A 25,063-nucleotide genomic window follows, 5' to 3' on the forward strand; every position below is an offset into this window, starting at 1 on the left:
CAGAAGATTATGAGGCACTAGAGAAATAGATGAATGTAGTTCAGCAAGCAACACCTCCAGACAAGAAACCTAATAAAATCTCTTGTTTTGCGAATTTGTGTTACTCCAAAAACCACTGTAGCGATCTGCTATAATGAGAGAGAACTACATCCCCCACGCATTATGCCTCATATAATTTCAACCCAATGTACTGCTTTAGAACAATGCCTTGTTATTGTATTCCACCCACTTGTAAGATCACGGCAAGGGGACAAACCAATTATTATACAAACAGAGTTTGCAGCTTTGAAAAATGATGGCAAATTACCAACAAATGAATGGAGAGCTACCATAACTAGATATGGGAAATGGCAAGCACTTTTACAAGGCAATATTTCAAAATGGGAATATGTTCCTGAGAGCTATGACTTGCAGTCCTTACCTATCATAGAAGATGTAGAACCATCTCCACAACCCAATATAGAACAACATCCATTCAAGCACTATTCTAAAATATGGAATTGTTAAGGGTCAGCAATGGAAATCCAGAAAGATGGATTTTCTCATTTATAATCCCTGCTCCTGATTCTAAAAGTAGAATTTTTGTTGGAAACTGAATTTGAATCATATGAATTGCAAGTGCATTCTTCAGGGAATTATGCGGCTCAACTTGCAGAGACTAAAATCTTAGAATTATATCTAAAACAAATAAATACAACAGAACAAACAGGAGGAAATCTGTGGATACTGGAAATTCAAACAACACACACAAAATGCTGGTGGAACACAGCAGGCCAGGCAGCATCTATAAGAAGAAACATTGTCGATGTTTCAGGCCGAGACCCTTCATCAGGAACATCGACAGTGCTTCTCCTTATAGATGCTGCCTGGCCTGCTGTGTTCCACAAATACAACAGAACCAGTCTTGATAAGTACTGGTTCTGATTATGTTAGGAATGAGGTAGAAACAGATTGCTTGACTGTCTGGAGAACACACAGAGGTAAATTACTTCCCACTTTTGTCCATATTTTAGAAGAATATTTATGGATTTCTATTGACTGGACTATGTACAGGTATCCCAGGACATGCTGAAAGTTACCTATACAGCTATGGTAATAAACAGTTGGATTGGACTTTCCTATGGTAAGAGAGGCCAGGGATTTTGGTAGTAACTAAGTAACAAAGAAAAATGACCAAGATGATGTACTAAGAATTCTCTTAGATACAACTAAACCCAATTCCAAAGGATTTCCAACACAGTACAAATATGGTGAAGGTAAGCTTTGGGTATGCAGCCCTAAAAAGGACAAGAAGCAAATATCTCCTGTCAAACCAGCAAGAAGCACTGATTCAAGAAACCTACGGAAGACTTAGATGTAATCAGGGTGGTTGCCAAGCCACTCATGCAAAATTAGCCATGTTATTACTGGTGACCTTACATGTTGAGTACTTTTAAGCAACTTGCTGCAAATAGTGAAGAATATCTGGCTTATAATAAAGGAATAGTTACAGAATAGCCTTCTAAACACAAGCAAAACCAACTGCACCAATGCAGATGTGACAAATTGATTATATAGGCCCATTTCTGGCATTCCCATGGCAACCCACCTTATTGGAAACCTACTAAGTATATTCTTGTGAGAATTGACCTTCATAAGGGATATACATGGTTAGTTTCAATGATTTCTTGTAGTGAGGCTACAACTGCCTCCGCACTCCAAAACAAATTCCCATATGCTGGCTCCCTCACCTGCATACATGCTAACTGAAGGTCTTTCTTCATAGGTAAAGGCTTTTAAGCCATGTGTGATGAAACAGGCATAGATGCGGAGTCCATCTCTCCATTCTGCCTACAATCCATTGGCATGGTGGAGCAAAGGAGTGGAGAGATTAAAGAGGCTTGGCAAAAACTGTTCCACACTAAAGGCAAAGTAAGCTACACTTGTCCCTGAAGTGCAACTCTCTGTAAACAAAGTGTCAATTGTGAAAACAGGAGTACATCTTATTTCTTAATGGCAGTGCTACATCGCTCATTGTTAACGCAGGCCAACCATTGCCTACATCTGATACAATTCTCCTTAAAAAATTGAAAGAGTTTATGGGAACTCAAAAGAAAGCAAAAGAGCCTGATAAGAAAACTTGAATGTCACAAAAAAGAGACAGGGTCCAAGAAAAGAAATTCTATAAAACTAATTATGACTCTAATTTCTATCCTAGATGGAACCTTCATGTCTCATTACCCATGTTACCAGTGATAAGACTGTTGTAATCAAGACTGGGCAGAGAAACAAAACTTTAAATAAAACTATCGCCATAGATATCATCAGATCCACCCCAAGAGGATTTATACTCCCAGAATGAATGGGACCCTTATGTAAGACCAGTACATAGATTTACCTCAGAACTCTCACACCCTGATTGGGAGAGGGTGGGGGTATGAGATGTACTGAATAGAGAACATGGGTTAATATCTAAAATATGTAAAAATTCCAGTTCACTTGAAGAAGAACTCATGGATATATTGCTGAGGAATAATACACCTCAAATACGTTGTTGAAAAAGTAAGACAAACTCAACCTCCAGGAAGAAATGATGCTCAGGAGAACAAGCCTATGACGAATGTTACTGTTGGAGACCAATTGATAATGCTAAATTCTGGGGTTACACTAATAACATTTACTCCCCAAATAAACAATGTTACATACACAAACAAGCCTGCAATTATTGCTGTGTGTTTAGTTGCATGGTATTATCATCAAAAGGTGGAAAAAAATTTGGCCCTGAATAACTTACATGGTATTTTAAAAAATAATGAAGTAAAATTGCCTGTAGAGCCATCCCTTGACAGTGCTCACTCTCATAATAACACTGATGTGATTGATCCTTCGGTTTACTCTGAAGGTAGAAATTTCTGATGACATACTAGCATCAGAGGATCACCCACTTTTAAAGGTTTATAAAGGAAATGACACTTGGAGTTATCTTGGAGCTTATTAGCTCTGGGGATCTCCCATCCACCACCACCAACTTCGTAATTCCCGTACCCTGAACCTCACATTTCTACCTCCTACCCAAGATCCACAAACCTGTTTGTCCAGGTAGACCCATTGTTTCAGCTTGTTCCTGCCCCACTAAACTCATTTCTGCATACCTCAACTTCGTTTTATCCTGCCTAGTTCAGTCCCTTTCTATCTACATCCGTGACACTTCACACGCTCTGGATCTTTCAATGATTTCAAGTTCTCTGGCCCCTGTCATTTTATTTTCAGTATGCATGTCCAGTTCCTGTACACCTCCACCCCCCATCCAGAAGGCTTCAAAGCTCTCCATTTCTTTCCAGTTCCCCTCCACCACCACTCTTCTTTGTCTAATGGAACTTGTCCTCACTCCTAATAATTTCTCCTTTGGCTTCTCTCACTTCCAGTGTAGCAATGGGCACTCATGTGGGTCCTGGCTATGACTGTCTTTTTATCAGCTACATGGAACAGTCTATGTTCCAGGCCTACACTGATATCATTCCCCAGCATTTTCTATGCTACATCGACGACTGCATTTGTGCTGTTTCCTGCACCCACGCCAATCTGGTCGACTTCATTAACTTTGCCTTAAACTTCTGCCTCCCCTCAAATTTACCTGGTCTGTTTCCGACACCTCCCTCCTCTTTCCCGATCTCACTGTTTCTGTCTCTGGAGACTGCTTAACTACTGATGTCTATTTTAAACCCACTAACTCTCACAGCTACCTGGACGATACCTCTTCCCACCCTGTTACTTGTAAAAACATCATTCTCCTTTCTCAATTCCTCTCTCTCTGCCACATCTGCTCTCTGGTTGAGGCTTTTCATTTCAAAATGAAGGAGGTCTCCTCCTTTTCAAAGGAAGGGGCTTCTCTTCCTCCGCCATCAACGCGGCCCTCAAATGCATGTCTTCCATTTCACCCGAGTCTGCCCTCACCCTATCCTCCCACCACCCTGCCAGGGATAGGGTTCTTATTGTCCTCAACTACCACCTCACCAGCCTCTGCATCCAGCACATAGTTCTCCAGAACTTCCACCATTTTCAACAGGATCCCACCACCAAGTACATCCTTTCCTTTACCATCCATCCTCCCACTTACTGCTTTCCACAGGGATCGCTCCCTACCCAACTCCCTTGTCTATTTGTCCCTCCCCACTGATCTCCCTTCCAGCACTTATCCTTGCAAGCAGAGCATGTGCTAACACCTGCCCCTATACCTCCTCCCTCACTACCATTCAGGGTCCCAAACTGTCCTTCCAGTTCCCTGCGCATCTCTGACATCGTATACTGTGTCTGGTGCTCCTGGTGTGGTTTCTTGTATACCGGTGAGACTCGATGCAGATTGAGAGACCGCTTCACCGAGCACCTACCCTCCATCTGCCAGAAAAAGCGGGATCTTCCAGTGACCACCCATGCTATTCTACTTCCCATTCCTATTCCTATTTGTCTATCCATGTCCTTCTCTGTTGTTGCAATGAAGCCACACTTAGGTTGGAGGAACACCACTTTATATTCCGGTTGAGTATCCGCCAACCTGATGACAAGAATATCAATTTCTTGAACTTCAGGTAATGTTCCCCGTCCTCCCCACTTCACCATTCCCCATCCCCTTCTCCCTATCTTGCATTATCTCCTTGCCTGCTCATTGCCTTTCTCTGGTACTCCTCCCCTTTTTTTCCATGGCCTTCTGTCCTCTCCTATTAGATTCTTTCTTCTCCAGCCCTGTATCTCTTTCACCAATCAACTTCCCAGCTTTTTACTTCACCCCTCCCCCTTCGGGTTTCACCTATCACCTTGTGTTTTGCCCTCCCCTCCCCCCACCTTTTAAATCCACTTCTCATCATTTTCCTCCACTCCTGCTGAAGGATTTCGGCCTGAAATGTCTTTTCTATAGATGCTGACTGGCCTGCTGAGTTCCTCCAGCATTTTGTGTGTGTTGTTTGGAGTTATCTGATTAGTTGATCTATATTGTGTATCTCAAGACAGAAACATAAGTCCAGTTTTAAGGGATAATTTAAGATTCATGCAACAAAGAATATTCCAGAAGGACTTGATATTCATCAAGAATGGCTAGAAGAAAATCCATCAAATCAAGAGAATATTTCTCAATACAATGTGAGAATAACTGAACTGACAGAGTTAGATGTGCGAGGCACCTCCTTTCACAAGTTTCCTTTGCAGACCCATACTAAGCCCTGACTGGCTTAAAGTTCCAGCTGAAACAATAGCCAAGATCTTTCTAGCTGTTACAAATTTAGTTTCTGCAGTAACGAATAGAGTTTCCAGGTGGATTGGCATTACTTTAAATTGGATTACTGATTTTTTTTCCCTAGTTTACCAATGATTTATTTCCCTAGCCACTGGAATTTTTGTTTTCATAGTACTCTTTCTGCTGAGTCCTTGAAGCCTGCAAGGATGGAAGTTTGGTGGTTTCTCCTTTTTTGTAAATGGTTCCACTCCTAAGATTCTGCTAACTCCAATACCTGACGTGCACTACCATGGATTATCTCTCTTCTGTCTGCCTTGTTATACCCTGTCCTGTCTCACCTTTTGCCTATTCCTGTGTTTCATCCTTAACCTGGAAGAATGAAAAGCAGGGACCACCCTAGCCATGTTGCCCTTGCTCCTCTCCATTTCCTAGTCCTGATCGCTAACATTGATACGGGCAAGAACGTTTGTCTCCTCATCTTGATGGGGGCTGGGATGTGTCTCATGAATAATTGGTCTAATAGCACAATCAAGATGAATCAATAAACATTATTTTTCACTTGCAGCATCTATTTGGAAATTACATATTAACTTTTTAACACTTGGGTAACTTATATAAAATCTCTAAATCTATGTAGTACTTAAGACTTTATATATAATGTACTTTGTAAATATGTTATTCACTGCTAATGATGGCATTATACTATCATGGCTTACACCTTTAATTTTTCTGTTCAAACCAATCTGTCTTACTATATCTTGTAGATTATGTTAAAAGCTTTACCAGGTGGAGGAAAGCAGCTACTCCTGGGAAATGCTATAATCCTGATAATATTTTACCTTTTCTGTTGCAATTTCTTTGGAAATAGTGATGTAATCCTAGGGCCTCTAAGGTCTATAAAGTTATTTTGGTGCAAGCTAGAATGATTTGAAAGTGATTTGCTTACTGTTTGGGGTAAAGCCATAGACTGCATATGTGGTACTCTTTTCCAATGCTAAGCCTAGCAGTACTGCTATTTGTCTTATAATTGTAACACCCTGGTTAATATTTTTACTACTATGCTGTAGGTATTTCATTTTAGCAGGTCTACAAGAGCAGTCTGTTTTGCTCTCAGCTTGTTTGGGTTTGAGCTGAGATAACAGGCTTTGATGTTCAGCTTATGAATGTGGTGTCATCCAATCAGGGTGATAGAATTGGGAGAAAGTTCTCGAGGATGATGGGCCAAGAGTTCTTTGTTAGCAGGAGCTGGGAGAAGACAAGAGGGAAGAGGGTGGAGGATGCCATCCCTTTTGCACAAGGTGCTTTGTGCAGATGAATAGCTTCAAGGAGGAAGAAGCAGTACTGCCGTGGGAGAGCCTATTTGTTCAGGATGGGTTTTGAGTGCCCTTCAGAAGGTGGTGTGTGCTTTCCTGCAGACTGAGGGTCCAGCGTGTGAGTTACCGACAAGTTCAAGATTTGAGCTCCACCGTGCACATGTGACTGTTTAAGTATAAAGGGCCCTTTTTGTTTTTGTCTTCCTTTCTTTTAAAAACAGTTCGCTTAAGTTAACGTTCTTAAATAGACTTCTGATTAATTGTACGCAGTGTATGATCTGTTATTTCTTGCCAATGGGCGATCACCGGGGCCAGTATACCACACAGCATTCACACAAACCAGGGTGTGGGTGGTTGAGACATCCCAACCTCACGGATTTGGCAGGACCAAAGTCATATACACTCCAGATGTATGAAGCCTTAGAAAGGTGGGTTTCTCACCATGGAATCCAGTGGCTGTTAGCAAGGGGCCAAAAAGCCATATTTCCAGAGATGCCCAGTAAAAGGGGCTTCATACTTAATGCTACAAAAACAGTTTGTATACTTGTTTGATAAATCCCGTGGTCTGTCAGAACAGATTGGTAGCCCTTGATCAGTTAAAGATTTCTGGGGAAACAAAAAAAAAATTGGGAACTACTAGGCATAATGGTCCTACTTGTAGCATTGTAAGAGTACCACATATGCAATATATGTCTTTACCCAAACAGTAAGCGAATCACATTCAAGTCATTCTACCTTGCACCAAAATAACTTTCTCTGTCAAGTCCAATCTGCAACAACGTAAAAGGGGAAGATCAGAACAATTACACCCGGAGCCTAGAATCACGAAAATGAGAAGAAACTTCTGAAGTCAGTATGGATGGCGTCAGATGTTAAACTAAACCAAACCAATGGGTGTTCACTCCCATGGGAGGGACCTAACCAGCCTCTATGTTCTGACATTTTCTGGGCATTCAGTATGAAAAGCACAGACCGAATCCTTAACAGGAGAACCTTTCCTTAACTGACTACACATATAGAGACATGTTATCTTTTGAAATGTTTCATTTTCTATGTATATTATTGTATTGTGAAATCAAGTAAATGAATATATTTTTCTATAACTATAATGTGAGATTACTAATCCTTAGGCAAAAAAGACAGCAAAAAAATCAGTAATTTGTTTACAAGAATTGCTTTTAGAAAATATGAATAAAATCATGCACCACATAGAAAGCAATGGTAACAGTCCTGTAAAGGAAATTAATTATCTTGAGCTTTGTGAAAAACATTACCAGCTGACCTGATGAATTAATGGTGACAAAGACAATGATCCAAATATGCATCAAGAAAACGGCAACAAATATATGCGAGGAAGAAAATCCTAAAGATGGACTAACATGGACTAACATGATGTGTCATCATGTGTTTATGGAAAATCGTAAAGAAGCATAGAAAACCTACAGCATAATACAAGCCCTTCAGCCCACAATGCTGTGCCAAACATGTACTTAACTTAGAAATTATTATAGCCCTCTATTTTTCTAAGCTCCATATACCTATCTAGGAGTCTCTTAAAAAACCATATCGTATCTGCTTCCACCACTGCCACCGGCAGCCTATTTCACACACTCACCACTCTCTGGGTAAAAGACTTATCCTTGACATCTCCTCTGTACCTGCTTCCAAGCACCTTAAAACTGTGCACTCTCCTGTTAGCCATTTAAAGCAAAAAGTGTTGACCATGTATGTAACAATGAAACCAACAGCAATGATAGGGCCCTTCACACCCCACTCCAGCTCCAGAGAACTGCCACCATCCTAGTGGCTTGTGATCCCTTCTCCTTCATGGGCATTAGCCTCCCCACCATTGACAACATCTTCAAAAGCTGATGACAGGAAAAAGGTGGCATCCTTCATTAAGGACCCCAGCACCTGGGGCAGGCCCCCATCTCATCACGATAATCAAGGAGGTGATGCAGGAGCCCAAAGCCACACACTCAACGTGTTAGGCAAGACCTCTTCCCATCTGACATCAGATTTCTGAACGGGCAATGAACTCATGAATACTACCTATTTTGCTTTTGCTCTCTGTTTGCACAACTTATTTTATATATCTAATTAAAATTCATAGTATATTTTATATGTTGCATTGTAGTGCTACCACAAAACAAATTTCACGATATATGTCAGTAATATTAAAGCTGATTCTGATTGTGATGAGAACAATATTTTGCCAGTAGACTTGTTTGGTTGGGAAAGATCCTCTTACTATACCCACACTGTACGGTTCTATGTTCAACCTTTTGGCTATTTCAGAGCAAGTATGGTAAAAATGTCACACACAAGCATTCATCCAAGCATTTGGGAATTTCATAAATGTCATAATATACTTCAGCTGGAATGATGATGATAAGGATTGAGTACTGAATATGCATATAATTAACCACTCTGCAGTCCAAGATCCAGATATGAATAGTTGCCTATATTATACTGAAATCAGAATGATCCTTGCAACCAAAAATAGCCAACATTTATTTGGTTGAGTTGCTGAATGAACTACAATCTTAACAGGATAGCAAAAACTAAAAGCTAAATCATTTGAATGACACACAAAACACAATTACAGGTGAGAAATTTAGTACAATTAACTAACAATTCTAAAAATTGGATTGTATCGTGCAAAACCTCACACCTGGAGCCATTTTATCCCAATAGAGACATTGGATATTTAGGTTGGGTATACTGCTTTGTGCAGTGGGGAAGAGACTAATTGTTATTCACTGAGCATACGTTAAGGTGAGGGGATAAATTCAAAGGGGACATGCAGGGCAAGTGTTGTTTTTTGCCTGGAAGAGTGGAGAGTGCCTGGAATGAGCTGCAGACAGTCCTTTGAGGTTTTGGAAATGTGTGCAGCTGAGATTAAGCAAGTGAATGCTCTAAAGAGAAAATCACACAGAAACACCTTTGGGGAGTACTCAGTGAGTTCTTTGAGCATTCTATCAAAAAGACCTTTTCTAGCACTGGTACTGGTACAGTTGGTAGAGTGATAGTCTGCTCTGAAGAGGAGTTTTGGCAGGAATCTGATCTCGAAACTGGTATCTGTAGGAAGAAGCTGGGTTAGAAATATTTTCTTAGTAAAATGGGGTATGATGGATATTCTAGGAGGCTTCTTCTCATTTCCAAAGCTTCTTCTAAACACAGCACCTGTCACTTCTGGTGATCAAGTGTTGTTTTTGAATAAGATAAACTTCCAACTAATAATCCTTGTACAGCTTCTGGTCATAAATGTGGATCAGTCTCCAGCTCTTACTGAAAATGAAAAGCAGTAATCTGCTTGAATTTGAAAACAATACAGCTTTGCAAACAAGCACTGTTTGTAGGACAAGGTTCTGGCCATAGCACTTGCCATATTGCTGTAGAGACGTAGGAAAAGGCAATGGGTTATTTAATTGAGCTTGTTTCAAACTAGACAATGCTGGCTCAGTCATTTAATTCAAGGAAGTTTGCAGACCAGATGGAGCCAATCACTTAGCACTTAGCATAAATGATGTATTAATAAGTTGGAGGGTTTATGCACTCAGGGAAGTTAGCTTCACAGCATTAATTGTGGGATGCTGAGATCTGTGTCTCCATGAAGCTTTTAGACTATTTGTGTTAAAAGTTATCTGAAAGAACATTATATGTGTGTTAAGTCATTCAAGTGGCAAATAAACAGCATAAATGAGAGCAGTTCAGGCTTATTAGGAATGGAGTAACAATCATCAAGAAGAATGAAAGAACCATGGGGTGAATTAGAGTCCATTCTTCTCACTTCAGTCTATGTGATGATGATCCATTTGTCTGCATCATTGCTATGTCTTTTTTTAGCTTATGGAACTTCTACTGTGTTTTGGAAATCCTTTGTATTTCAGAAAGAGTTTGTAATTTGGAACTTCTTTATAAGACAGAAATCTTCGGAGTTTTAAATGTGCTTTAAGAATGTTTTTTGGATTTAAATGTGTATTACTGAAAATAAATGATTTGTGCTTAAACTACTTTGTTAGCGGGAAGTATCTTCTCCTTGGTAGGGAGGAGTACCTACTCAAATAGTGGGTATTGGCAGCTAAACTCACCATAGAGAATTAACAGAAAAATGAACTGGTCTTGAAGATTGTGTCATTACAGTATAACCTCCCTTTAGTGAAGGTACTCATGGTTATTTATATCTGATAGGGCTTAAGGTCTTCATTGAGTTCAGAACTTCATGATCAGCAAACCTAGTACCAGCACAAAGAAACATACTGACTTAGGTGTTTAAGTTGTAAATTCTCAAAAAGGGTAAAGTTCTTAATTACATGAAGTTTTTAAAAAAACTGCAAATGCAGGAAGTCTGAATGAAAAAAATGCTGTTAAAGTGCAGCAGGTCATTAATAGTTGATTACTTTATCTTTGATAATAATCTTTGCTACTTCCTCGACTTGTGATGCAGTGTTATTCTTCTTGTTGACTAATACTCTGTAAGTGACGCAACCATGACTGTATCAAAGTCTGACACAGGGCAAATGAATCAAGACAGGGTCCTTAAATTTGACTTCCTTAGCTACTTCACTTTTCATACATTGCATGTGATATAACTTGAGTCCAGTTTTATCACAGTTGGGAAAAGAATGGTGCAGGGACTGATACCTGTCACATTTTTCACAATAAGGGTAACAACTTTAGCATAAAATGCCATTCAATAGGCCAAAGATGAGCATTTCTTACCATAGAAATTGATCCTTTAGAAAATGAGTTGTAGCAACTATTGGAATACTGCAGTGTTAAAATTGGTACCATTGTGTTTAAATACATTGCAGTCTTTAATCTTGAATGGACAGTTACATTGTTTACATTACCTCAGATCTTATTTTACTTTATCTGATGAAACTATTCTACAAACAAGGAAACAAAGATAAAGATCTAAATATAAAAAATGATTTTAAATATAGTCAATGAGTCAAAATAAATTAGAAGTTAATTTCTTACCTTTCTCTTTCGAAGTTTTATGGGGTAATCCACAGAATTATAATTATTTGTATTTTCCTGTGAATTTAATATTTGGGGAATTTGCTTTGAAATATTTGTGCTAATATTCCCAATATCGGAACCATTCTGAGCTTGTCCAGCATTTAGACTGATTTGCTCCAGAAAGGATTGATCCAAAATTTCCCTCGAGCCTGACTGTGATTCAATATTACAATTCACAGGGATATCCTCTGTTGCTTGGTTGTCATCATCAGTGACACGGCAAGAATGAACCGATACTTCATCCGTAGCTTTAGATTCCTCCCCATCATATTCGTCTTTCAACACTTCATGTTTCCTACGCTGCTGTGCAATCACCGCAGTGTGGACAAGCTCTTCTGCTGGAATAATTGCATCAAAATCCTTACCCAGATCTTTTTTTGGTAAATTCCCCTGATCTATTAGTTCTAAAGATTCCAGGTGTTCAGAATCGTTTGCTTTCACATCACACTTTGTATCTTCCTCAGGAACTGAATCATAATTGGGATCAATATCTATTCCAAAATTCTCAGATGTCTTCTTGGTCACTTGTTCAATCTCTTCAAATGGTGAAATCTCAGCTGGAATTTGTTTGGACCCTGAGGTCTTTCCTTCTCCTGCACCATTATCATCCTCACAACTGAGGTCTGAGTTCTCATCAGATACGTGAACTAGAGTCTCTGTGCTTGCTTCTAATGGGAGGATGTATTCCTCACTCTCATGATTATCATTTTCATCCACTTCTCCTCTATGGCCACACAGTTGCTTTGATTGAAGTCCAAACAGATCAGAATTATGATAACATTCTGGTAAAGATATACTGGAAAATCTATCCTCATCTGTTTTTGAGATTTCATTACTTTCCATACTTGGTTTTAGATTATCAGCCACAAGTCCATGACAACAGTCTGCACAAGAATCAACAGAATCAATTGTAAAGCCTGGCCAATTGGTCACATGATCTTCCCAGCTTCTTTTCTTATTAGCTAAAGACGTCATTACAATCCAGTTACAGATTTTTCTAGACGTACTTCAGTCTGTGGCAAAAAAAATCAGGGAGATTCTTTGTCTACCTCCATGATAAAGAGAATTTGATGGTTTCTGGTCTTCAAAGCCATGTTAATAAAATCTGTATTGCAAAGAAAAGAATGGACTTAGATATTTGACAAAAAATGCATCTCACTGATAAAGCTCCATGCTGCTTGCCAAGATCTTTTTCATCATGGCAACGTGATAAACATTGCCGCTTCTAAAATTTGTGTACGAGAATCAAGACTTGCAACTCACAAGAAAAAAATGCTGATGTTTAAGTATTAAAAGTATGAAACAAACATTATTTTGAAAGCATTTACTGATCGTCTTGATGACAAAAGATACTGTCTTGATGTTTGTTTAAAAAATTATGTATCTATTGACCTTTAATTGGAGAGGATCACATCTATAATATTTGTGAATTTTATTGCTATAGACTTTTCATTAAGAAATATATATGTCTAGAAATCATGAAGGACATAGAGTACATAAGGTGGATGGTCACAGTCTTTTTTCCAGTGTCAGGAAGTCTAAAACTAGAGAGTCTAGTTTTAATGTGGGAGAAGTAAGATTTAAAAGGAACCCGAGGGCAACTTTTTCAGGGTAGTGGACACAAGCTGCCAGAGGAAACTGCAGAGACAGGTATGCATAATGTATAAGAGACAAGGTAGACTACTTGGCCAGCATGGATGATTTGGGCTGAAGGACCTGTTTCCACACTGTAAAACTTTATGACTCTGTGACAAAAGGTGTAGTTATTCTAATTTATTGTTTATTAGTTGGTGTTTGAAGAAGTATTATTTCCAATATTAATTCTTCATGGTAAATTTCCAGTTCATTGCAGTAATTATTTTAAAGGTAAACAATTGATTGTAATATCCATATTCTATATCTTGTCATTTCCCTTAAATTATTTGCATTCATTGACAATTAAAAACATTTTTCTTGAATTGTTTCTTTAAAAAGACAAAAATATCTATATACGTAAGCTTTAGTTAGTATCTGGTAGACCAGTAGGTAGAAAAGTAAATTCTTAAAGTTGCTGCAATACCTCATTTAATTGAAAATCCCATTTCTGGGATGATTGTAGCTATTGAGGAGTTTACTGTGTTTAGTTTTAGAATGTGGCATCAACCAAAATGGCCTGAAGTTATTAGTATTCAAGTAACATTCAAACAACATTGAGATCCAAATGACTGAAAAACTGTGTTATTAATATTTGTGCATAAGTTTCATACAAATGTAGCACAGTTTGTTTCTACCCTTCAAAATTGCGATTTGAACATTTCGAGAGACATTTTTCTTAACAACCATGATGTGAAGATAGATAAATCTTGGAGATAAATCATCATGCAGACAAGTCCTTGGACAGCTTCTGTAAACAGCAGAAATCCATTCTTTCTCACCAAAAAGATGGAAACACCATTGCAGAAAATGGGATTGTTCATTATGATTATGGTGTTTTAATTACAAGGTAAGTTGGATATTCTGGATATTTGCATATGGGTTCTTATGACAAAGCAGTATCTTGTGTTTTGTGATTAGTAATGTATATGTCCACTTCAGAATATTTGCTTCAAACTCGAAGTTCTTGTTAAATTTTCTTCATTTAAGCTAGCCTCTCTGTGAAAGTGCTAAATTACTAATACTCAATTTCTCAACTCCTAGGAGGTTCTTCTCCTCTCTCTCTTTAGCTATTTGAGAGACTACGCACTTTAACTAACCTAATGTCTAACAGTTCAGCTTTGGAGATGAATGGATACCAGAACAGGATTTGCTCTGTTGCACTTCAAAACTGAGTCACTTTAACTTCCAACTTCCAACGTTTCATGGTGCTGTGCCTGTACTCACTGGAGTATAGAAGACTGAGGGAGGGATCTTATTGAAACCTGAAAAGCCTAGATAGAGTGGATATGGAGAGAATGCTTCTTATAATCGGTGAGTCTAGGAACAGGCGGCACGGCCTCAGAATACAAAGGCATCCCTTTAGAAAAGAGCTGGAGGAATTTGTTCAGCCAATTTGTTTAGTTATTTTTACAGATGGCTGTGGGGGCCAGGTCACTGGGTATATTTAAAGTGGAGGTTGATTAGACAGGGCATCAGAGGTTAAGGGAAATGGCAGGAGAATTGGGTTGAGAGGGTTAATAAATCAGCAATGATGGAATGGTGGAGCAGACCCAATGCGTTGAGTGGCCTAATTCTGCTCCTATGTCTTATGGTTTTCTTTACTGTGACAAGTCTCCTGCAGATTATCTTCGAATGTTTTACAGTGTTAAAGACTTCACACGATTAAATTGTTGTTATTATATCTTAATGTGGAGAAGGGGAAGGCCTAACCAGACAAGCTCTTCAAGATCTTTGGAGAGCCCTGTGATGTGATGTACTTTTCCTTCTAAAATATATTTGATGGAATTTCACTTGCAATTTAAGTTTGAAATTTAGAAATACAGAGACTTCACTGTAATAATTTTTTTTAAATCTCAGAGTTCAAGAAAATTGAATACCTTCATGTAATTGTGTGAAGATGAGTGAAGTACTGTATCCTATTACCCGAGACCCTGAATGTCTCCAGTTTTCTCTTTTATTTAATAGTTACAGTACCTGCTGTATTCTGAAGTCATAGTTCCAGTATCGTGTTTTTCTTTGCTCTTAGTCAACTTCTTATTTTTAAATCTCCTCTAATCATATCAGCTGTAATTAGCAAACCTTTACCACTCTGTCAACTGGATTGGTTGAGTTTATCTTCACTGGAGGGGAGGAGGCTGAGAAGTAACCTGATAGAAGCGTATACTTGGGGTAGGTGGCAAGAGTCTCTTTCTGAAATGACAGGTCTTCGATATAAGCGCAGATGCAGAAGGCTTAGAGGAGATGTGAGAGATTTTTTTCACACTGGGACCGGTTGGAACCTGATGCACCATTAATAACTCACTCTGAGACGTAAAGGCGAGATATCGGCTTTTATTGACTGGAAGAAGGAACAAGCAGTGAGTGACCACCATACTACATCCTGGAGACTGAGAGGCCGGCCCCAGGCTCTGATCGCCTTTATACCGGGGTCTGTGGGAGGAGCCACAGGAGCAGTCAGCAGGGGGCGTGTCCAGACAGGCACACGTAGTTCACCACAGAACTATTGACAATATGTAAGTAAAGGGGAGTGATATAGATAAGTATAATGGTCAGTATGGATATGCTTGATTGAAGGCTCAGTTTTTATGCTGTTCAATTTCATGCCCACATTAACTGGCATCACCACCATTAGCAACATTTATCCCTCTTGCTCTCCTTTCTATCATAGACATTCCTTTCCAATAACATTCAGAAAGAACTGGGTGTCAAACATTGCTTCCTGTGCTTGCTATTCCTCACAGGTGGAGCCTGAAAAGCCAAGTAGAGTGTCAGTAATGTTTCTGACCTCCCCCTTTTGTTGTAACTTAAGATATCTTTGATTCTGTAAAGGAGTGCAGGAGTTCCAGGCTGCAGGAGTATGTACTGAGGCTTGATGCAGTCAACACAAAGCTTCTGTGGGGAAGGACCCTTCCTCTACTGGACATTAAGGGTGAGAAAGCCTCTCAAACAAAGGAAAGGTATATCACCACGGAAACCACATGATTGGCAATGACGCTAAGTTTTAAAATAAATTGATAACAGTACTGTATTAATTGACCAAATGTCATGAAGGATGTTCTACTTTTCCTACATGGGAAGGCTCTGGGTTACTCCTCCAGGAACACCAACATTTCTATTTTATATTTGCTCTTACCTAGGCTAAATTTTTATCAGTAATCATTGACACGTGTTGATTGCTTCTTGCTTTATTGAAATTTGGTAAAACTGGGGAAGGGCCATTGTCAACTGTCAAGCCTGACTACTCCACTTCTTCCTCTGGATCTGAGAATCAAGGCTCTGAGCTGTTCTAAGGCCTTAAGTTACATAATCAGAACTGGCCCTACTCAAGAAGGTCTTCGGGCAACTTTTGAGAGATGGCAAAGTCCGATGAAGGACTTGGAAGGCTAAACAGGGAAAGTCATGCTCAGACTGCAAGTGACCACAAAGAGGAACGTAGTCCAGGGAGGAACTGAGGAGAAAAGCTGTGAAGGTGCTGCCTTGTGCCTCTGTCTAAAATATGAGAAACTGGAGAGTATTGGACCTTTCAGCAAGGAAACGGGGCCTCTGAGTGCTGAATTCTCTTTAATAGAGTATAATAATGATGATAATTAAAAGGTTAACCCAACACATTATTTTAAAATAGCAGTAAAGAAGTAGAAATGCAGATATAGATTGATGACATTGTGGTTTGAAGGGTAGCTTTAGAACTCATATGAGCAAATTCTTCACTAGGTTTCTGGACAAAATAATGATTGTAAGATATTGCTACCTGCCCTTCATAATCTTTTTTCCTGATTAATTCCTATGTTGTGCTCATATGTGCCAACTTGACAGAGCTGATTTGTAGTGTAAGCATATCATTAGGAACTTAGAGAAAATAGTCGTTTGAATAGCTCTCTTACAAAGAGCCAGCTGCTGATACCCCAGTATGGAAGCTTGTGTCAAAGTCAAATATTAGAAATGAAGATAGTACAGTAATTTGCAGTACAAAGTACTTTCTCAACACATTATTATTGTTATTATTTACTCTTGGTGTACCAGTGATATAGACAAATCTTCATTTGGTAATGTGACAGTGATCTATTTTTGAACTGTTGCATTTTTTGTGTGGGGGATATACAGTACAATGAGCTGACATAAATCTTCAATTGATTGCTTGATATCTTGGTCCCTTGGAAGTTCACTTTCAAGGTTTATAAGAGCAAACCACTTTGGGTTAAGGGTGATAGGTGTCATTCCCTGAAGGATGTAGGTCACTCACTTGGACTTCCACAAAATTGCTTTTTAGGTACTAACACAACTGATCAGATTAATTGAATTTAAGTTTGTGATTTATTCTGATGGAATGAATGCATGGTGTCTGTGGTGTTATTTCAGTCCCATAACCAACACATGTTGTTAACAGTACAAGAAATCACTGGTCACTTAAACTGGAAATGGATTTAATTACGGAATAACCATCTTATGGGCGTTAGATTTGATGCGGACAAACATAGAGATCCTTAATATTTGGATTCATGGAGTCAGTGATTAGAATTAAGTGTGTGAGACAATCCAAGAGCATCTGAGAGAGTAGCTATTGAGTGCAGGGATAAGTTTATGTAGGCACATAGCTAATATAAGCAGTGATATTTAAAATGAATAAACATTCCTTTGAGAATTCAGCCCATGCCAACCCTTCCAAACAAACCGGTTTTCTGGCTGGTGTGCATGGCTAAATACCAGAAAGCTACTAAAAGTTTATTGTCTGAAAGAGAGAATGAAAAAAAAAGATAAATCCAAATAATCATTCTTAATGGTAGAGTGCTCAGCCCAACTTCACTGGTGTTACATTGACTCTTGTTCCGTTTCCTGCTTCCTGTCCACATGGCTGATACTTCAAAATGATGGGATGCACAAGAAATTCAACCAATCCTGTGGGACTTGAATCACTGCTGGTGGAGAGGGGGTGGGTGGAAAATGCCAGAACCATACAACTCACAGATCACGCATGTATGAATTCCATAAGGATTATGCAGCCTTTTGTTTGCCCAGCCAAGACAATTTGCATTGACCTTTTTCACGAAAAGGAGTGCCATGTTGAGTGGTGTGATTTATGAAGGCTTTTATTAATTTGGCATTCTACTTTGCTAAAGTATTGATTTCACTTGGTCCACTGTTTTTTCAGAATTTCTGCCTCAATTCTTTTTGGAAAATTGTGTTTCTACTTTCACATTATAGGATTTCTTTTTGCCAAAACAATTTTCTAGCACACAACTTTTCAGAACTTACTTTGTAGAAGTAATGTTTTTCTTGCTTCAAATCCCTAAACTGCCTAAACACAAAATATGCATTACATAGGGATGTGTGGAAGTATTTAGTGCCTGAAAATGATTCCATTAAAAACAAATGCCTGAAAGTAAGGCAGATTCTCAGCTAGATAAGTACTTCTATATATAGGAACATACTCAGCAGTGTTTTTTTTTTAATTATTAAAGAAGTTAACTGCCATAAATTGAATTTAACTATGTTAAACACAGAAACCTCAGGAATTCTTACCCTTGACAAACTTAAGTAAGCCAATTTTAAAAGACTTGAACTATTCTTTTATAATGAAAAGTATCGTATGTTCATGCAGAAAGTTGGATAAATACTATCTGAAGATCTATTTTGAGAACAGTAGCTATCAAATGATACAATAAATTGTGTTTTTTTTAAAGATAAAACTGATAGCGGTACAACATTACTACCAGGAAATGCACAACAATCTTCCATTGTGTGGTGCCCTTGTTCTCAGCTTGCCAATGAGGATTAATACCAAGGAAAGATTGGCATCTCTTCCAAGATAGAAGGAAATATAAATGGAGAGTCTCCATTGGTGTTTCTTACTGGCCTTCTTGACTGCCAGCCGCAGGGAGCCCTAGTCCCTGCATTGGCACATAATTGATCTGGCTAAAGGGTAGGAAGGAGTTGGAAGCAAATGTAGAAGAGGGAACACCAAAATAATGTAGATTCAGAAAGCAATAGCTGATTTTACAATATATTTGTAAGTTAACCATTGATCTTGAAGTCCTTAGGTGTTAGCAGCTTTAATTGTGGATATTGCCTTTTTAATATTATGCCCACGTAGCATTGAATAGAACAAGTCAGTTCTGAATGAAATAATAATCTTTATTTCTTCTGTCAACATTCTTGTTCAGAGGTAATTCAACTTTTTGAAGTGGGTAGGAAGACGGAATAATCAGGAATATCCTTCCCGCAGGATGAGACATACAAACTTTAATGCATATACACCAGATTGGAATTTCTGAACTATTGTGAATTAAAAACATAAAAATTAAAAACGATTGATTTTTTAGCAGATGCCCAATAAATTTCCGAAGCGAATTTCAATGAATGTAGGGTTTTATATCTGCAGTTCAAAGTGTGTGGGAAGGATAAATTTGTGGCATAAAGTTACTCTTTCATTAGATGACAGATACACTTCTCACCCTTAGCCTGATCACAGTTACTGCTACAGTGGTAGAAGCTATGATGAGGCTATAGTTGTAGAATTAGAGTGGAAACAGGCCCTTCAGCTTAATGAATGTAGAGGTGAGTAATGTATTTCAGAATGGAGCTCTACCATTATGATGTTAATGTTCAATCTTCGGTTGTTTGCAAGGCCATGTGCTCAAGAAAAATCATTTTGACAAATTACTCCATCTTATGACTTAAAGATCTTATCTACTCTGAGTTAGCAAATCTCAGCAAGGGGAACAGTAGAGATATCAGAACTGACTTCGGGATCTCCAGGTTAAGAGGAACCAAAAAAATAGATACTTTTTTTTCTTCTGCTAATCAGTCAGGATATATATGAGAGCTCATTAACTGAGAAAAATATTGTGCATAGCTGTCAAAAGCTTTACAGATATCCTACACTTTCGATCCATTCAGGGTACGAACAAGACGAATCTGCAGCTATTGGGAACTGTGCATTCCAGTGGGAATGACTGCTTTCAAGACCCGACGGCAAGGGAGAAAACAAAACAGACTCTCTCAAATAATGCAACTTAGTTTGTGGAAGAAGTTAATTTTACCCACCAACTCCTGGTACATAAGAAGCATCACGACTTACTGATTTTGAGATGATTAGTCCATATTAAGACAAGTCTTTTCAGAGCACAGGAAGGCTGCGATTGACCAGGGGCTGCAGGCTTCACAGCAGGGTACAGACAGGAGGTCTGACAGACAGATGCTTGAAAGGAAGACAGAGGTGTAGCCATGTACCATTATCTGCTGTAAAACAGAAGCCATAACGTACTTACAGATGTGGGATTCTAATACACTTAAATTGTTTAACATTATTCTGCAAGATTTTTTGTGGGTATACTTGCACATATGTTATCATTTTGCCTTTAACAGACCTCAAACATTTGATTGGCTTATGTACAAACTACCATTGCCTGGTACTTAACTCTCTAAACTCTGAATTTTTTTTTTGAAATTCAGTCTTCTCTAACATCTTAAGTAATTATGTAAGACTTCTGATTACAAATATTTAAATCATAATTTAGAAAAATACAAGGAGTCCTTGAACACCCTGGAGTTACACATGGCTATAAACTTAGAAACTTCAGCATAAATTTCAAAACCAATCCAGGATTCATGGGGTCAAGTGCCATGGCAACATTTCTGCTTTCAGTTCAAGCTGGCACTCCAGCACAGCTTTTTGGGAGTTACTATTTGTAGATTAGGATCTCAGCCAAGCTCAGCTTCGGTTGTCATCAAAGATCCCATGGAAAATATAAAGATACATATGTGGGTCACCCAAGTCCTTCTGAATCCCTGAACAGGATTCCTCCCTTACTGCCGTTCCAAAGAATACAAGGAAACTGATGATTAACTCCACAGCTCTGTTCAGACCTAGCTGGTATAGAATGGTTGCACTGCCTGCTTTGACTGTAAGTTATTGCTCTCCAGGAGCAGTGTCCAACGTTTCAAGATAAATTGCTTCACTGGATACAAACGGAGATGTCTATTTTATACAGAACCTTCTAAAGTGATTAAAATGTCTGATAGTACTTCATTAGGAGAGTTGTGAAGGAAAAAAAATCAATGCTGAACCACATGGGATACCAAAGCAGATGACTGGAAGGTTGATCAAAACAGGTCCAAAGGGACTGAAGATTTCGGAATCTGGAGAGATAAACAATCTGCTGGAGGAAATCAGCAAGTCGAATAGCATCTATAGGGAGGGGTGAGAGAATTGTCAATTACTTTGATGATGTAGAGAGCTTCAACCCAAAGCATTAGCAGTTTCTTTCCCTCCATGCATATTACATGACTGCTGAGTTCCGCCAGCAAACTGTCCGTTGCTCCGAGTTCTAAGGAATGTTTTAAAGGGGGCAAGGGAAGAGGAAGAATGCTGACATGAAGAGAAATGATCAGATCTTGTGAAGAGAGGTTAGAGCTAAGAGCATGGCAGCCTGAAAGCTGACCATGTGGCATAATTGAAAGGCCAGAATTAGAGGAGCAGGTTTAATCAAAGATTATGGAGAAAGAGGGAACATACTTGCGAACTAATGGGCTGGTTACCTAGAACAGAGGTAGGTAGAAACTACTTCTCACGGGCAGTAGTGAATCTCTGGAATTTTCTATGTCTGAGGATTGTAGAGGCCAGGCCATTAGAAATTAAGGTAAAGACAGATAATTTTTTAGAAGAATCAGGAAATTGAGGACAGTAGAAACCCAGCAACAAAGAGGATTTGAAGCCACTGTAAATCAGCCATGACTATCTCAAAGGCAGGCTTGAGGGCTGAGTGGCCTACTCCCTTGTGTTTTGTGTGCATATGGGCATTTTAAAGACTGAGGCATTCTTTAACTGCAGAGATCCATGTAGAGCAGTGATCACAGAGCAAGCAGGTGAAGGGGACAATATGTGTCTGGATTAGCAGAATTGTAATGGAAACATCAAATCCAGATTTATCAAATCCCAAAAGGTAGCAGACAAGCTGAAGCCAAGATAGAGTTGAGCAATAACACAGAGGTGGAAATGTGCTGGTGTGGATCCAAAACCTAAAACCTACCTTGGAGTGGAGTTGAGTTGAAACACATACAAATCTTGTACTTCAGAAGTTCATTACTAGTTGTAAATTGATCATAGATCAAATATTACACCTATGAGCTTTGAAAATGATTTGATCAGCACACATCCTTCATGCACAAATCACATGTGTTGATTGAGCTTATGTTCAATCATTCTATGGTTATGAATAAACTCTTCTCGGGTTTCCATCCAGGTACAGATAGTGATTTTAATTGATATATTGATGATTAAAATCTGCCATCTTCATCAAGAATGATGCCTAGGTACGTCTAGTCTAATGGTATGTACTGTATACTCCTGTCATCTGTCCTTCCTGATTGGTTAGTCCTCAACTTATTTACAATCAAATTCCAGTTGTTGCTTAGAGTGAGACTTTCATTTTTGTTAGAATTGTTTTCTCTAACTTTACTTCAATGGGTTCCTTCATCAGGTGGTCTGAAAGCCATTGGTCTGGCACTGTACTTATGCATCTGGCCATTCAGGGTGCACAGTGAATTAAGGACTGTTGGAGGTGTATCTGTTCAGGTTACCCGGAGAAATTGGTGGTAGCAGAACACTGCACTCACAATGGCCATAGGATTGACTTTGACAGCACACAACTACTGTGCCGCACCAGTTGCTTTTGGGATCGCTGGTGAAGGAAGCCATTGAAATAAAACTAGAGCAATTCTTTTTAACAAAGGTAAGAGTCTTGCTCTAAGTAAGAACTGGAATTTGATGTGACCAAGGCAGAACAGTGAAAGCCTGATTTGTTGAGGACTTACCAATCAGAAGGAATGAACGATAGGGATATATATACTACTGGACTAGACATGCCCAGGCATCATTCCTAATGAAAATAGCAGAGCCTGTCATCAAAATGTTGGCTAAAATTGATACCTGTACCCAGCTGGAAGTCTGACAAGAGTTTATTTATCATATATGCCCAGAAAGCACTAGATTTTTTTTCATTCTAAGCTTAATTTCAGTTGAGATTGACCTAGCCATGTCTGTGTGCAGTTCACAATAAAATTACATTTATTTTTCCACAGTTAGTTGCACATCTAGTAACATCACAATGTTCACTTCTCACTTGTTGGCATAATTTGGATTATAGATGAGCAGTTACAAAGAGCAGCTTAACACATTACACTAACATTGTTAATGGAACATTAATAGAATGGTCTGTTTTTTGACATGAATGTTTTGCATTCAGATCTGAAAATATCAGTTTTCAATAATCAGGACAACACTAGTTGTTAGAAACATAGAAAACCTACAGCACAATACAGGCCCTTCAGCCCACAGAGTTGTGCCGAACATGTCCTTACCTTAGAACTACCTAGGCTTACCCTTAGTCCTCTATTTTTCTAAGCTCCTTGTATCCTTTCAGGAGTCTCTTAAAAGACCCTATTGTTTCTGCCTCCACCACCACTGCCGGCAGCCCATTCCACACTCTCACCACTCTCTGCGTAAAAAAAAAACTTGTCCCTGACATCTCCTCTGTACCTGCTTCCAAGCATCTTAAAACTATGCCCCCTCATGGTAGCCATTTCAGCCCTGGGAAAAAGCCTCTGACTATCCACATGACCAATGCTGTTCATTATCTTGTACACCTCCATCAGGTCACCTCTCATCCTCTGTCACTCTGAGGAGAAAAGGTCGAGTTCTCATAAGGCATGCTCCCCAATCCAGGCAACATCCTTGTAAATTTCCTCTGCACCCTTTCTATCATTTCCACATCCTTCCTGTAGTGAGGTGACCAGAACTGAGCACAGTACTCCAAGTGGGGTCTGACCAGGGTCCTATATAACTATAACATTACCTCTCGGCTCTTAAACTCAATCCCGTGATTGATGAAGGCCAATGCACCATATGCCTTCTTAACCACAGAACCAACCTGCTTAGCAACTTTGAGTGTCCTATGGACTCGGACCTCAAGATCCCTCTGATTCTCCACACTGCCAATAGTCTTGCCATTAATGCTATATTCTCCTATCATATTTGAGCTACCAAAATGAACCATCTCACACTTATCTGGGTTGAACTCCATCTGCCACTCCTTAGCCCAGTTTTTCGTTCTATCGATGTCAATGATTGAAACCTCTTTATACTGTGTACATCAGAGGTACAAGCTGTGCTGTTTACCTCTTTTCTAGTCACCTCACATTCACTGTGGGCTGGAGCCATGCATGTTGAAGGACTCTATCATGGCAAATTAATGTGTGCAGGAGACGAGATCCTGATCATACATAAGATTGGAGCGCATCTTCCCAACTCCTATCCCATTGTTTGCCTCATCTCCATGGTAACCATTCTGGACCTGATCTGTAGCTGTCGTGGGGAGAATCATTTTAAGCTATGATGTGATTGACAAGGCCAAGGTGTGTCAGCTGAGAGATTTGCAAACAGTATCCCTCAAGAAACTCGCAGATCCCATTTTAGCATTTAATTCTGAATATACAGTCAACCACTATCGTGTTATATAAGGCCTGTTGTTAATTTCTCTTTGTTTTTGTTAATGGCCCTATGGGGCATGTGTTAGAAATTGAGTTCATATTTCAATATATATCACCATTTAATAGCATTTGCCACTATTAATCCAAAGCATTGACAACTTCTTTTCACATCCATATTAAACTTCCAAAAAACACTTCTTTAATTCTATCTTACAAAAGATTTTGATATCAAAATGTTCTCTTTTTTATTTAGAGGTCTAGATGAAACAGAATGACTATTAAACAAAATATGCTATTAAGAAGATAGTAATTTAGAGTCTTGAGAGGCTTTCCAAATCTATGCAGTCTGTGAAGCCATTTCATGTTCTGTCTTAAATTGTGAAACCACATTGTTAGG

The 25,063-nt window shown here is 38.9% G+C and overlaps 1 protein-coding gene across 2 annotated transcripts in view; it reads right to left on the reverse strand.

The window, feature by feature from the left end:
* Positions 1-20,346, reverse strand: part of dlc1 (DLC1 Rho GTPase activating protein) — a 447,394-nt gene extending 427,048 nt beyond the window's left edge. The window contains exons 1-2 of one of the 2 annotated variants that reach the window (XM_059989261.1): positions 20,258-20,346; positions 11,506-12,652 (exon numbers count right to left, since the gene is read on the reverse strand). In XM_059989261.1, coding sequence (XP_059845244.1) covers positions 11,506-12,522 — 1,017 coding nt within the window. In that variant the 5' untranslated portion in view covers positions 12,523-12,652; positions 20,258-20,346. The remainder of the gene's footprint in view (positions 1-11,505; positions 12,653-20,257) is intronic. The other variant, XM_059989260.1, reaches the window with a different exon arrangement.
* Positions 20,347-25,063: the final 4,717 nt, after the last annotated feature.

The sequence above is a fragment of the Hypanus sabinus genome, chromosome 14 (genome assembly GCF_030144855.1).
Source record: "Hypanus sabinus isolate sHypSab1 chromosome 14, sHypSab1.hap1, whole genome shotgun sequence".
Taxonomy (NCBI): domain Eukaryota; kingdom Metazoa; phylum Chordata; class Chondrichthyes; order Myliobatiformes; family Dasyatidae; genus Hypanus; species Hypanus sabinus.